The 13806-nt window shown below is 53.6% G+C and overlaps 1 protein-coding gene across 2 annotated transcripts in view; it reads right to left on the reverse strand.

The window, feature by feature from the left end:
• Positions 1-13806, reverse strand: part of GRK5 (G protein-coupled receptor kinase 5) — a 178373-nt gene that overhangs the window by 83406 nt on the left and 81161 nt on the right. The window contains exon 2 of one of the 2 annotated variants that reach the window (XM_070432166.1): positions 12907-13002. In XM_070432166.1, the coding sequence (XP_070288267.1) occupies positions 12907-13002 (96 nt within the window). Of the gene's footprint in view, positions 1-12906; positions 13003-13806 lie in introns of those variants that run through there. The other variant, XM_070432168.1, reaches the window with a different exon arrangement.

The raw sequence follows: 13806 nt of genomic DNA on the forward strand, positions 1-13806 counted from the left end.
CCATCGATGTCTGCTGGGAGCCTCAACGTGGATGTCTTTAGAAAAGGCAACAAGCTTCTGAGTGCTAAGAACAGCCAACAAGAAGGTCTGATTGGATGGGCGTGAAGGAAGAAGAAACCAGCCAGAAACAGGACCGTGAAGGGGCTACTGCACTAGGCCAAGCAGGGTGAGAAGTGTCAAGGCAAAGGGTGGAGAAGAGGGGACAGGAATCCGAGGTTTGTGCCGGTGAGGCTGGGAAAGCCACTGACGGAAACAGGAATCGGGAGGTGTGCAGGCTAGGGGTGGGGAGTGGTTCTCAACCTTCCTAATTCCTCATGTTGTGGTGACCCCCAACCATAAAATTATTTTCGTTGCTACTTCATAACTGTAATGTTGCTACTGTTATGAATCGTCATGTAAATATCTGATGTGCTACATGTGTTTTCCGATGGTCACGACCCATAGGTTGAGAACCGCTGCACGGTTAACACAACATCAGGCAAGCAGAGTGGAGAACTATTCCCTTCATGTTAAAGTCAAATGAGGACAGAGGGGGTGGGAAGGGGATAAAGCCCAAGAGAATGGGTCTCATGGCTGGCTGGCCAGAGGCTGTCAGGGTGGAGAGCTCCCTCTGCGCCCCAGAACCACATTCTGACCCCTAGTCAGCCCCCTCCTGGACCGTGACCAAGATGATCTCTAGGCTGGGCCCGGGCACAGCAGGGGCAAAGAGATGGACAGTGTGACATTCGTGCCCATCTGCCACCTTCCGAAAGGCCCTGCAGGAGGAGGAGGGTGAGAGAACAGACAGCAGGGGAGCGAGAAACCGCCCCCCAGAAGAGGGAGGAGAGACAGGTGGGCAGCGGGAGCAGCTGCTGGCTGAGGCCTCACAGGTGATAGGAAAGGCACCCCGTGACCTGGCGTCACAGAGGGAAACCTGCTCCCAGCCTGGCGCTGCGGGTGACAGAAACCCAGCTGCTGCCTCCTGAGCCACGGCGTGCTGCCGTCAGAAGAGGGGCATTTGCGGTTCCAGGACCTGTGGGGGGCACCGGAGAAGCACTGTTGCCTGCCCCCCTGGCATCGAGGGGGTAAGGAATAACTATCTGGGGGAGGGGAGGGCTCTCCTATTGCCCTGGACACCCAGCCTACTCTGCCCACCGCCCCTCTTTGCTCTCTGCTCTCACCCTGAGGATGACTGCAGGGGCTGTCAGAGATGAACGTTCGCTGGCTCCCTACTACCTGCAGGACAAGCACCTAACCTTTCAGGATGGAGTCTCTGGCCTGACCCAGCCCCTCCTGGACCTTCTCCCTCGTGACTTTTCCTCACCCAGCCCACCAACGCGGGGCACACATCACCCCCCTTATATGCCCCATGTTGTCCCACCTCCAAGGAGAGAGTGTGGCCAACGTGGTGGAAACCCACAGCCAGCCTGGCCTTGACTCAGGCCCAGGTTTCTGCTTCTTCCAGAGCTTTGCAACTGAGCAATGTACTAATCTCTCTGCATCTCTGCATCTTTGTCCATAAAACAGGGGTTGGAAAATGCACCTGGCCCAGAGGGGTGGGTAACCATCCACTGAGCTTGTCTACAAAGCAAGTAGCCTGATGCCCAGCCATGCCGAGCACCAGGAAATGCTTGCTGGCTGGGTGATGCTGATGATGCTGAACCTGTTGACCCCCAACGTCTCCCCTTTCTCCCACCTGTCGACCGGAAGCTTCCTGTCCCACAGAGAGGTCCCTGTCTCCCTTCCCTGTCCAACCTCTAGGCAGTTGGTACTAAGGACAGACATGTGACAGCTGCCCACTCTCACATGGCTGTTTCCCAGCACCACGTGTGTGCTTTCTGCGCTGTCTTCCCAACTAGGCCAGGTCCGTAAGGGATGGAGCTGGCCTCACCTCTCCCCTGGGACCCTCGGCAGGCCTTGCCCAGCCCAGAGTGGAAGCTCAACAGAGATTCGTGGATGGGACTGCCCATCACCCCATGTGTCTGAGAGGCCTCTCCTGCCTGGAGGAGGAATGGAAGGATGGGATGGCCTTTAAGGAAGGGGAGGGGTGTACCTAGAACCTCTAAGTCGGCTGAGAGTTAGTAAACAGCAATTTGAGGGATGGGAGTGGGGCCAAGGGAAGAGGGTTATGCTCAGGTTACACGGAGGCAATAAATGTGGCCCAGCCCACGCTGCCAGGAGCCACTTGTGAAAGCAGCTCCCCACCACCTGGCAGCTCCCCGGGTCCCTGGCACAGAGTGAGGGCTTAACAGATGAATGAACGAATGAATGAACAGATACAATTGAAACCAGCAGGATCTGGCAACCGCCTTGGGGGTGGAGGGAAATCGGGAAACAAGGCTCTGAACTAAACGGGAATTGGACGACAGCGACGATGATGAATAGCAGTGATGGTGCAGAGGAAGACGAGGTGAAGCGGCTGCTGCCTACGGGCACTCCCTGGGTGCCAGGCCCTGCGCAGAGCTGCCCGTGCACATCTGCCGTTATTCCCTGCCGTTACACTCCTCGTCCCATTTTGCAGACAGGGAGACAGAGGATTAGAGACGTTAGACCACTGGTCCACGTCACAGTCAGTGAGGAATAGAGCCTGGCTCAAACCCAGGTCCCTCGGAAACCAGAGCTCATGCTCTTCACTGTCTCCATCCCAACGTGACTGAGCTGGGTTAGCCCCTCAACAGTCTGGTCCCAGCTGACCTGCGTGAGGCATAGCACAGGGTTCACAGCTGCTGGGCACGCCTGGGTGGATGACACCCACGCCTGATGACGGAGGGACCGTGAAGGAAAGGCTGAGTCGGGGATGGTAGGAGGGGGTGAAGCTGGAGCAGCAAGCAAGGGTGCTTAAGGCAGGCCTGGCCGGCTTTAGGAAGACCTGTGGCTCCACCCTGACCGCAGTGGGAAGCGACAGAAGCAAGTGGTGGTGTGATCGGAGGGGTTTTTTAGAAAGGGCCTCCTGGCTGCTGCATGGCGCTTGGTTGGAAAAGAGTGAGCCCAGAGGGAGTACGAAGCGACAGAGCAGTTCAGCAGGAGAAAAAGGTGCCAGGAGGAGCGAAACAGTGCGGGTGGGGAGCGAGGAGCCGGCCCAAGACATACTGTGGAGGCAGAGTTGCCTGGACGTGGAGAGAGACTGGCCATGTGTACTGGGCAGGGGCAGGGGTGGCAGGGCAGCGGGAAAGGGAAGCTCCAGGCCTCTGGGCGGCTGGAGGGAGGTGGTGATTTTCACTAAGATCAGACACAGGGAGGCTTGAGAAAAAAGGGTCATGTTCCCCAGGAAGACAGGAAAATGACTTCAGCCACCTGTCCCACCCAAGGGTCCCAAAACCACGTGGAAAATGAACACAATCTGCAGAGCGCGTTACCAATCACTCTGCACCAGTAACTCCTTTGGCCACTGGATCGTCGCCTAAGGTGGGGATTACTGGGCCCACATCTTAAAGATGAGCAAGTCAAGACTAAGCGACTTCCCAAAGACACTGAATCAAAGAGGTAGCACGAGAACTGGGAGCCTTTGCCTCCCAGTCCAGTGGGGATCCTACAACCACAGATTTCAACTGAAAGTGTTGTCTGACTCCTGGGCAAGGAAACAGATGACAAGGGCTGCAATTCCCTCTCTATAAGCAGAACAAACTATGAAAGAGCCAGAAACCAAAATGTTAACTGCGGTTCTCTCACTGGCAATTTTCTACAAATATTATGATTGATCTTCTGAGAGAAAGGAAGGGAGAAGGAGAGGGAGAGAGAAACATCGATCGGCTGCCTCCTGCACGCTGCCTACCAGGGATCGAGCCCCCAACCCAGGCATGTGCCCTGACCGGATACTGAACTGGCAACCTTTCGGCGCGTGGAACAATGCCCAACCAACGGCGCCACACTGGCCAGGGCACGTCGGCAATTTTTAATTTTCCTCTTTTTAGAATATATTTGGGAAATTTCATCAATGGGTGTATACCATTTTCGTACAGAGAAAAAGAGCTAAAAGATCATTTCAAAAATAATTGCTCGAGATGACGCCAGGATAGCACAAGCGTGAAACTGAAAAAGCAAACAAACAAAAGACGGCACTTTGCATTTTCCTCTCTACCAGCGGCTGGGAAGGGCCGCAGGAGCTCTTGGGGGGATACATTTGTGTTGTGGTTCTTTGGTCGGTTTTTATTTTACTTTATTTTATTTTATTTCAAAAGTTTATATTGGCCCCAAATCTCCTTCCACCCACCTTTTTTCTTCTCACCCTCTCTTGGGTGCTAGCTCTGGGTACTCGGAACAAGGAGCATTTAATCCCCGAGGCAGCCGCCGGGCCCTGCTGCCAAGGTGTCGCTGAGCAGACGGAGCCCGGGAAATAAATTCCGTAAATAGAGCCTGGGCAGAGCCCATTAAAAGTGTTGTCCTAGCGCCTCTTTATGGGGCAGAACGCTGTCATGCTCAGGCTGCCGCGGGCCGGCTGGCCTCTTGTGCTGGTTTGAGGTCCCCGTCGCTGCATAAACCAGCTTGTTTTTCCCCTCTTTTCGGCGACAGGCCTTCCCACGGACAGAAAAGCCCTTCTCATGCCGGGGACTGCGGCGGATTGGGGCTGGCACGCGGGGCCCGGGTGCTCACCAAACCTCGCTCGCTCTGTCCATCGGCAGCATATTTCAGGTGAATGGCGTCTGCAGAGGCTGAGCTGGAGATGGAACATTCCAGGGGAAGCGAAGGAGGCAGAGGCCTCCGCACCCCGCTGCTCTGGTTCAGCTCAGTGCGTCTGGCCTTCGAAAGGACAGTGCGGGCCTTCTCACCCTCTGAGCCAGACATGGGAACGTCACGGTGAACGATGACGTTCTGAATACTCACTGTAATGGCAAACGCTGGAGGACACGCCACGCCGAAGAGTACAATCTCTGCCTGAGCGAGACACGAAGCCCTTACAGTTCAGGCTTATGCTGGGCTCCGGGGCGAGGGCTTGTATGCAAGATACCTTAAAGCAGTGGTTCTCAACCTTCTGGCCCTTTAAATACAGTTCCTCATGTTGTGACCCAACCATAAAATTATTACCGTTGCTACTTCATAACTGTCATGTTGCTACTGTTATGAATCGTAATGTGAATATCTGATATGCAGGATGGTCTTAGGCGACCCCTGTGAAAGGGTCGTTCGACCGCCAAAGGGCTCGCGACCCACAGGTTGAGAACCGCTGCTTTAAAGGAAGCATCACCCACAGAAAATAAACCAGCCACACGCCAGGGGATCTGGGGCCTGGCTGCTACTGGGTGGAGGGCAATGGGCTGGTTCCCCCCTGTCCATGGGGTAACCACTCCCCTGGAGAGGGCAGCCGTGAGAAGAGGAATCTTGTATTTTGGTCACTGGTGTAGCCTCAGTGCCTGACACTCAATAAATATGTCTCAAATGGAAAGACATAAATCCCATTTACAGAGAATTTTAATGACATGGGAAAATATTTTTGAAATTATACTAAGAAAAAAAGGAAGAAACACAACTGTGGGTATATGCACAGGGGAGAGCTAGAAGGAATACAGAAAGTGTTACTGCTGGCTAGAGCCGAGTGGTGACATTATGGGTGGCCTTCCCTTAAATTTTCTGTATGTGTTTTAGCAAAATAATTTACCAATCACCATGACTGGAACAATAATGACAACTACAAAAAGAAGGGATGAAAAAGCGCCAGGCTACACGGTTTGGGAAGCTGTTAATCCTCCGTAGATGTTCCCGTGGCCTGTGGGGATGCGGTGAGCCTGGGCCTGCAGGGGTTAACCCCAAGCCAGGCTCTGGAGGGAGGGAAGGGTCTGCCCTTAGACCTGGTGGGATTCAGGACGCCCTGGCTCCTGGAACTTGGCCTCCACAGACCATGTGAGAAGGTGGGTATCGGGGGTTGAACTGTGTCCCCACATAAAAGATATATTGGAGTCTGGACACTAGCACTCTAGAACCTTTAGAGAGGTAATTCAGTTAACATGAGGTTATTAGGATGGGCTCTTACCCAAAATAACCAGTGTCCTTATAATAAAGGGGGAAATTTTGGACATAGACATTCACACACGGACACACAGGGAGAACATATGAAAATAAAGGCAGCGAGGGGTGGCACTTCTATCAGCACAGGAATGCCACAGATTCCAGCACGCCAGCAGCTAGGGGAGAGGCCTGGAAGGGATTGTTCCTCCGGGTCCTCAGAAGGAACCAGCCCTGCCCACGTCCTTACTGAAGACTCCCAGCCTCCCAAGCTGGGAGGTAATACATTTCTGGTGTTTAAGCCCCAGACTGTGGCACTTGCTATGACAAACTGAGACAGTGGGGGAAAGCCTGCCTGGAGTCAGGTCATGGGGGAGACCTCACTCAACAAGCCACTTGTCTTTCTGGGACTCAGTTTACTGATCTGGAAAATGGGAGACCTGGCCAAGAGCCGTGGGTTTCGAACTTGGTTTTGACCCTGGAATAAAACCTTACACAGGGGCCCACACAAAAAAGGTAAAAAGAAACCCTGAGGAGGTAGACGCTCTCTCTGGGTCACATCCCGTCCCTACTGAGCGGCCTTTGAAAATCACAGCTCCAGGTCGTCTGGAAAAGCCCTCTTGGTGTGCCATCCTGAGCATCTTCAAAAGCGAAACCCACGGACCAGGATCGCGGAGCATCTCCCAGGCACTCAAGCTCCTTCCAGGCACTGAGCACCCGGCCCCTTGACCTCCGGTGGCTACTGATCTTTGTGGGGTGCTGAGACTAACGCCTGGAAAACAGCGGGCAGACAAGCCGGGCTGCTCTCTCCCTCCTGAGAGCTACAGCTGTGAAAAGGTCACCTGACGTTCTAAATCTGCCACATCTAAATTTATCTTGCCCTCCAAGGACGAGCAGATGCTGTGCCTTATCGGGGAACAGCAAGTGGCTGAACGACAGACGTGACACGCCCTTATCACCCCAAGGACGAGAATGACGTCTCCCTGACGATGAAATCAAGAGCTCGAGTGCTAACCTGGCAGCCTGAAGGGGACTGGGTCACTCAGGCCCATGGGTGGGGCGGGACCTGTCCCAGGAGCCCAGAATCCTTTCCGAGTGCCTGGCAACCCCAGGGGCCAGTGGCCCTTGAGCAGGAGTGAGCAGAAAGGGAAGGTGTCTGAGGCAAAGCCCAGCCCCTGCCGCTCTCCCGGAAAGGACCCAACCATCCCATTCCACTCAGTGAGCACCGACGCTGTGCAGGCAGGGACCACGTGGCCTGGATTAAGGGGCCATTGCTGATCAGACAGCAGAGTTGAGCAGCCTACAAGGAGGCTAGAGACCCCAGAGATGGGGTCCCGGGCCAGACTGAGCTAATCCAGGCCCGGGCTTCCCTCCAAACCCTCGCAGGACAGAGGCCCTGAGATCCCACTTGTTCCAGGCTATGGGGTGATCCCTGCCAGCCAGCATCCCAGGAGAAACGAACAGGGACTCCTCTGTCCTGCAGGGTCTGCAAGAGTGGTGAGGCTCCTACCATCATCCTCTCTGGAGTCCACAGACTCATCAGGGGACCTAAGGCCAAGGGAAGAGGGACATGGCGTCACTGTCCCCACTGCCCCACCGTGGAATCAGAGAGCAGATCCGGTCTTTATTCATTCAGCTTTTAACTGCACAAATAAGACGCCAATTCTCCCTTTAAACACCACCTTACAGATAAAGCAAACCTCCATGCCTTCCCTGTTAGGACACTGGGTGCAAGCTTCCAAAACAACCACATGTCCTTGCAAAGAAACCCACCTACCAGCCAGGGGTCTGGGCAGAGTGTGGCACCCAGAAGGACTCTATCTGGGTGGGCCTCCAGGAGGAAGAGGCTGAAGGCAGGGACTTAAGAAAGGGTAGGATTCAGATGCCCCCAAGGCAAGGGTTGCGGGGACACTGGACCCATGTGGTGTCAGCATAGAAACAGCTAGCTTCATTCATTCCTGTGGCCAATTCAGCTTCTTGAGGAAACTCTAGAGCCCTCCCTCGGGGCCTTCAACCTCTGCCCTCGGGCCACTAGAACCACGATGACGATGATGATGATGACTACAATGATGATGACCACGACGCGATGGCATATGCGAGGCACTCTGCCAGCCCTCCCACCGGCTCTACCAGCTTGGTATCAGTGTCCCCATTTTATAGACAGAGAAGCCGCAACCTGGAGAAATTAAACCACCTGCCCAATATCACTCGGCTGGGAGCAGCGGAGCCACCATCGGACCTTAGGGCCAGTGACCGAGTCAGTCCACGAGACTGCCCCGTTTCTGCGGCCTGTGGCCCAGCTCTGCACCTGCACCAATGCCTAGCACATAGTAGGGGCTCCACAGATATGTGTAGGCCGGTTTCTTGTTTACGGAATACATGCAAATCCTAGGGAGTGAATTATCAAGTCCGAGATCAGTTCAAGGCAGTCTTCACATTATTATGGTGTTTTTTCTTTAATGCTAAGGTTCTACACCAGTGGTTCTCAACCTTCTGGCCCTTTAAATACAGTTCCTCATGTTGTGACCCAACCATAAAATTATTTTCATTGCTACTTCATAACTGTCATGTTGCTACTGTTATGAATCGTCATGTAAATATCTGATATGCAGGATGGTCTTAGGCGACCCTGTGAAAGGGTCGTTCGACCGCCAAAGGGGTTGTGACCCACAGGTTGAGAACCGCTGTTCTACACTGTCTTCTAGGAACTCCCCCACAGCTCAGAGCTTCTGCTCCTGCAAAGGGTTAAGGCTTTGGTCAGAGGTTCTGCCACCAGGCAAATGCAATCTCCCCGGTCCTGTGGGTCTGTGGGGGCACAGGGCACCATAGCAGCTAATTTCTGTGAACAGCCTCCTCGTAAACGTCAGTCACACCAGGGGGTGCGGAGGGGGCCTTGATTTATTATATAGCTTTTGGACAGTTCCTACAGAAATATTGCCAAACAGCGGAATAATCAACTCTTTCACTCAAGCCCCCTCATGCTTTTTTTTTTTTCTTAAATGAAAGAATAAAGTACGCAATGAGCCTGAGCTAAATAAATAAAAATGCCACACTTTTCCCCAGCAGAACTTTCTGCGTCACTGAGAAATATTTGCAGACCTCAACAATCTTTTATCTTCACAATGACGCTCTCGCCTTCTAAGCTTTGGACATTCTGAGCAGTCCTTTGATTTGGGCCCTCTCATTATCTTATGAGAACAACTAGCTGAATAACTAATAATGTCATTACTTGATATTTCATCAAGCAGACGTTAGAGAGCCCCTTCCTCCTCGCATGGCCCGCCTGTCTTCCTCCAGGGCTGGCTAAGACCAGTTACTCATGTCTGGGGCTCACACTTGTGTGGCAAAGAATTTCTATCTTAATACTCATCGCTGTCAATCACAGGGTCTGGGCTGGGAGGAGAGCAACATCCATTCCGCTTCTTTATCAACCCATCCACCCACCCATCCACTCACTGTGCCAGCAACGGAGACTCCAAGATGGACAGGACGTGGTCCATGCCCGCAGGGAGCTCACACAGAGGGGTGCCCTGGGAGGCTCAGAGTGATGCCACCTCCTCCGGAGACGGTCATGTTCCTGATGGGTGTAGACCAGCTGTGGGCAAACTACGGCCCGCGGGCCGGATCCGGCCCGTTTGAAATGAATAAAACTAAAAAAAAAAGACCGTACCCTTTTATGTAATGATGTTTACTTTGAATTTATATTAGTTCACACAAACACTCCATCCATGCTTTTGTTCTGGCCCTCCGGTCCAGTTTAAGAACCCATTGTGGCCCTCGAGTCAAAAAGTTTGCCCACCCCTGGTGTAGACCCTTGATACTTTGTCCCAGCTCAGCAACCTGTTCCTCCATCACAGAACTTTCTCAACTTGTTATCTCCGTTTTATTTCTCTCCGTCTCCTGGGCAAAGCCATGCATGAGCTCCAGGGGCACATAATAATTGCTCAGTGAACACTTGTTGAATAAACAAATGCACCTACAACCCACTTTTACAAGATAAAATAAACAGAGAATCAGACAGAAACGTCTGTCGCTTTGAGTGCCTAATAAGTCTCTGCTTTGATTACTGGTGGGAGCTGGTGACCAGAAGGAGTCAGTATGATGCTGGGGAGTGAAAGCTGCAACTCAGGGCCAGGGGCCTCTTGGAGCCTCTTTACTCAGGTCTGAAATGGGCTGGACAGGATGCTCTCCAGTTCCTGGAGTGGAGGATTCTGTGGAAACCTAACATGACCCTGAGAATGAGCCCAACTGCAGCCTTAGGGGAACTGGCCTGGGCCAGGAGCCACCATGCCTTCCCCTTCCCCACTTAGGGACTACTGTAGCCCAGCCATGTGATTGTGCGAAGTTTGCCCATCTATCAGGTAAGAATTGGGCGGGAGGCGGGGGGGGGGGGGGGGGGGGGCGGCGGCGGCGGGGGGGCGTGTATTCAAGTAGATGCTTTCTAAGGTTCCTCCTACGTCTAAACTTTTATGACTTAAGGTTTAAACCACTGGCTAAGATTAAATTTAGGCAAAGCAAGCACATGTCACAATTTTGTTTTAAAAACCTTATTTCTAATATTTTATCTCATTGATTCCTTCAAGCACCCAACATTTAGTGAACTTCTATTATGTGCCAGGCACTGTTCTAGACAAGACACAGTCACTATTGTCATGGGACATCCAGTCCAGGGGGGGGAGACAGAAAATACACAGGTCAACGACTCAAAAGGTGACTTCAGATGGAGTGACGGCAGAGAACATTAATAAACAGCACCGTGTGAAAGGTAGCAAAGGCAGGGAGAGTCTGCCTCCTTCCTGGCGGCTGGCTGGGAAGGTGATATCTGAGCTGAGCCCTAAAGGCCCCTGGAGAATTTGTGGGGAAGAGCATTCCAGGCGGCGGGCACAGCAGTTCCAAAGGCTGCAGGCTGGAGACAAGCTTGGGGTATTCGAAGAACCGAAGAACGAAAAGGCGACCCCTGCAGCTAGCGACTGGGGAGGAGGGAGTCATCGATCCAAGACATAGGCGAGGGCCAGGGGAGGAAGGGCATTGCCAAGAAGTCCATGAACAAGACTTAGGGGACCCAGGGACTTGGATGGAGACACATGTCATCTTTCTTGTCACCAACTCTAACTGAAAATGAGCACTCCCTTCGGTCACAAATGTCGACAACCCACCATCATGTTAGCAGTGCCAGGGACTCGTCAGCAACAGAAATCACAGATCCGTTCCTAACACCGTTGTTACAGATATCTGGAAGTATCACGCTCTTCGCAAATTCAGTATCACAGTAGCTAGTAGAACTTACTATTTAAAGTATTAACAAAGAAGCACATATACTTCAATATCATAAAATTTAAAAGTATCTAATAACTGCCCAGCCGGTATGGCTCAGTGGTTGAGCGTCAACATATGAACCAGGAGGTCACGGTTCGATTCCCAGTCAGGGCACATGCCCGGGTTGCAGGCTCGATCCCCAGTAGGGGGCGTGCAGGAGACAGCTGATCAATGATTCTCATCAGTGATGTTTCTATCTCGTTCTCCCTCTCCCTTCCTCTCTAAAATCAATAAAAATATTTTAAAGTATCTAATAACTATATCTAATAACCTCATGCATTTTATTTGACACACATAAGAGCATTATTCTGAGAAGGGGTCTCTAGGCTTCACCCAATGGCCAGAGCGCTTCTAAGCCACAGTCGGGGGCTTGGGTTTTATTCTGGGTGGGATGGAGAACTCTACAGAGGTTTCAGCAGGGGATTCAGTTTTCATTTTCCAGAGTCACCCTGGCTGCAGGGCAGGGCAGTGCAGGAGCAAGGGGGGCATGGCCTCACGGGCCACTGTTCTGGGCAATCTAGAGGGGGCAGCGTCCCGGGTCCCTGGGTCCCTGTGGGCTCTGCCCTTCCCTCTGATCAAGAGCCTTCCCACCGCCCCGCCCCACGCTGTCCTCTGGGCCCAAGACGCCCTTTCACCTCGGCCCGAGCCTGTCCTGGGACATCCTCCCGAAGAGCTCCAGAAAGTGAGCTCACGACTCCACAAGGAAAATAAATGCGGCTGTGCCGCTGTTTGGCTTGTGTCTTGGTCTGGAGGAGCAATGAGGTTTTTATTGAAGAGAGCCTCCAGCAGGACCCCAGCAGAGGCTGGGCAAACACCAGGGCGACGGACTGTAAACAGGCAGAAGGCCCCGCGCTGGGGCCGGGGCCACGGCTTAGGCCGGTTTGCGGCGGCGTGTTTCCCCGCTCTCCTCGCACTGCACTCGCACACAGAGTCTTTTCAACGTCCTCCGGGAGAACAGAGAATTCACGTCCCCACGCCAGCACACACGTGTCTCACACCTTCCCAGGGGAGTGGGCCCTGCCAAGAGGACGCCCATGGGCCTGGAAGGACCCCTGGGGTGGGGCCCATGGGCAGAGAAAAGCTGAGGTGAATCCTAGGCTCCCAGGGGTCCCCCGAAGCAGAAGTGATGAGGGCAGGGCCAGGTGGAAGAGAAGGGGAGGGACATTTGTGGCTGTTGGAGGTACCTGGCCAGGTGGAAGCTGTGCCACGGAGCAGGGTGGCCCTCGCTGAGCACTGACATCCCCCGCCAGAGGAGAGGGGGGCGCAGATGCTCACCTCACCCTTGGCTCTCAAAGCCTGGGGCCGTTTCCCAAGGGCACGACCCACGGGCCCTAAAGGAAGGTGGAAAGTTATGGGTCGGGGCTCAGTACTGGGCCTGGTCCCCTCCGCCACCCTCCCACAGGCTGTGCACTTCCATCCAGTTACAGAACCCTCTGCGCCTCGGTATCCCCATCCGAAACGGGGAGTAAAATAACAGAACCCGCCTCAAAGGGTAACAGAGACAATTCTGCCCAGCACACACCAAATACTCAATAGACGTTGTTGCAAGGACATCGGCCTGGAGCGCTGCTGGAATCATGGCGATAGTGATTTGTATTGGACTCGCTGTGTGGGGGTTAACAGCCCCTTGCGCCCCCAGCCCCTCCCCAAGCCCCCTCGAGGCTGGACGCTCACCTATGGTCCTCCGGAGGTCTTCACACTGGCTAATGTGAGGGAACTTCAGGATTTCCTTCCACTTCTTGCTTTTCCCTTTGCGTTTTCCTCCGCCCCCTGCAGAGATGGAGGACAGATGTCAGTTGATGTTGGTCTTGTCCAAGGCTCCAAAGCCTGTGTCCCATCCCAGGGAGCCTGTCCCCAGCACCCGACTAGCAGACAGCTGGGGGGAGGGAGCTCGAGGTCCAGTCGGTGACACACCCCAAGTACTCCATCCCCTGCTGGCCCACTGGTCTCAATCCAGTGTGTCCTCCCAGTGAGCTCTGGCCTGAGCTCCCCTGACCAGCAGCAGCTGGGGAGCCCCTCCAGTCACCCATTCAGGTGCCCCCACCAGGCGCCCTGATCTTCCTCAGGATCTGCCACTGCTGTCCACCCCGCTGGGTGCCTGGCATCTGGCCCGGACTAGACCATAACCTTCCCTGTAGGCTCAGGAAATCGTTGTGGAATTGATTCCCTCATGGCCTCATTTTGTCCTCATTTCGTGCGGAGATTCACCTCCCTCATATGGAGGTCGGAGGTTGGGGACAAGAACTTTAATTTCCACTTGTCTTGGGTACCCCCTTCTTCATCCTCACAAACCCCAGGGTCTCAGAAGACATTTCTCAAGGCTGGAAGGACTCCTGAAGGGCCCCAGCACACCTCATGTCCTCTGCAGTGTGCACACGTGATGAACATGCACACACTAGGAACATGCACACAGTGGGCATGCACACAATGAGCACACCCATCATGAACATACTCAATAGTAGGCACATAATGAACATACAATGAACACACAATGAAGACACACGTGTCATGAACATGCACACATAATGCGAATATGCAGCGACCTGTAGAACTGAGTAAGCTGCACACATAGCG

This window comes from Myotis yumanensis, unplaced genomic scaffold (assembly GCF_028538775.1).
Source record: "Myotis yumanensis isolate MYYU_CA2020_CCGP unplaced genomic scaffold, mMyoYum1.0.hap1 SCAF_13, whole genome shotgun sequence".
Classification (NCBI taxonomy): domain Eukaryota; kingdom Metazoa; phylum Chordata; class Mammalia; order Chiroptera; family Vespertilionidae; genus Myotis; species Myotis yumanensis.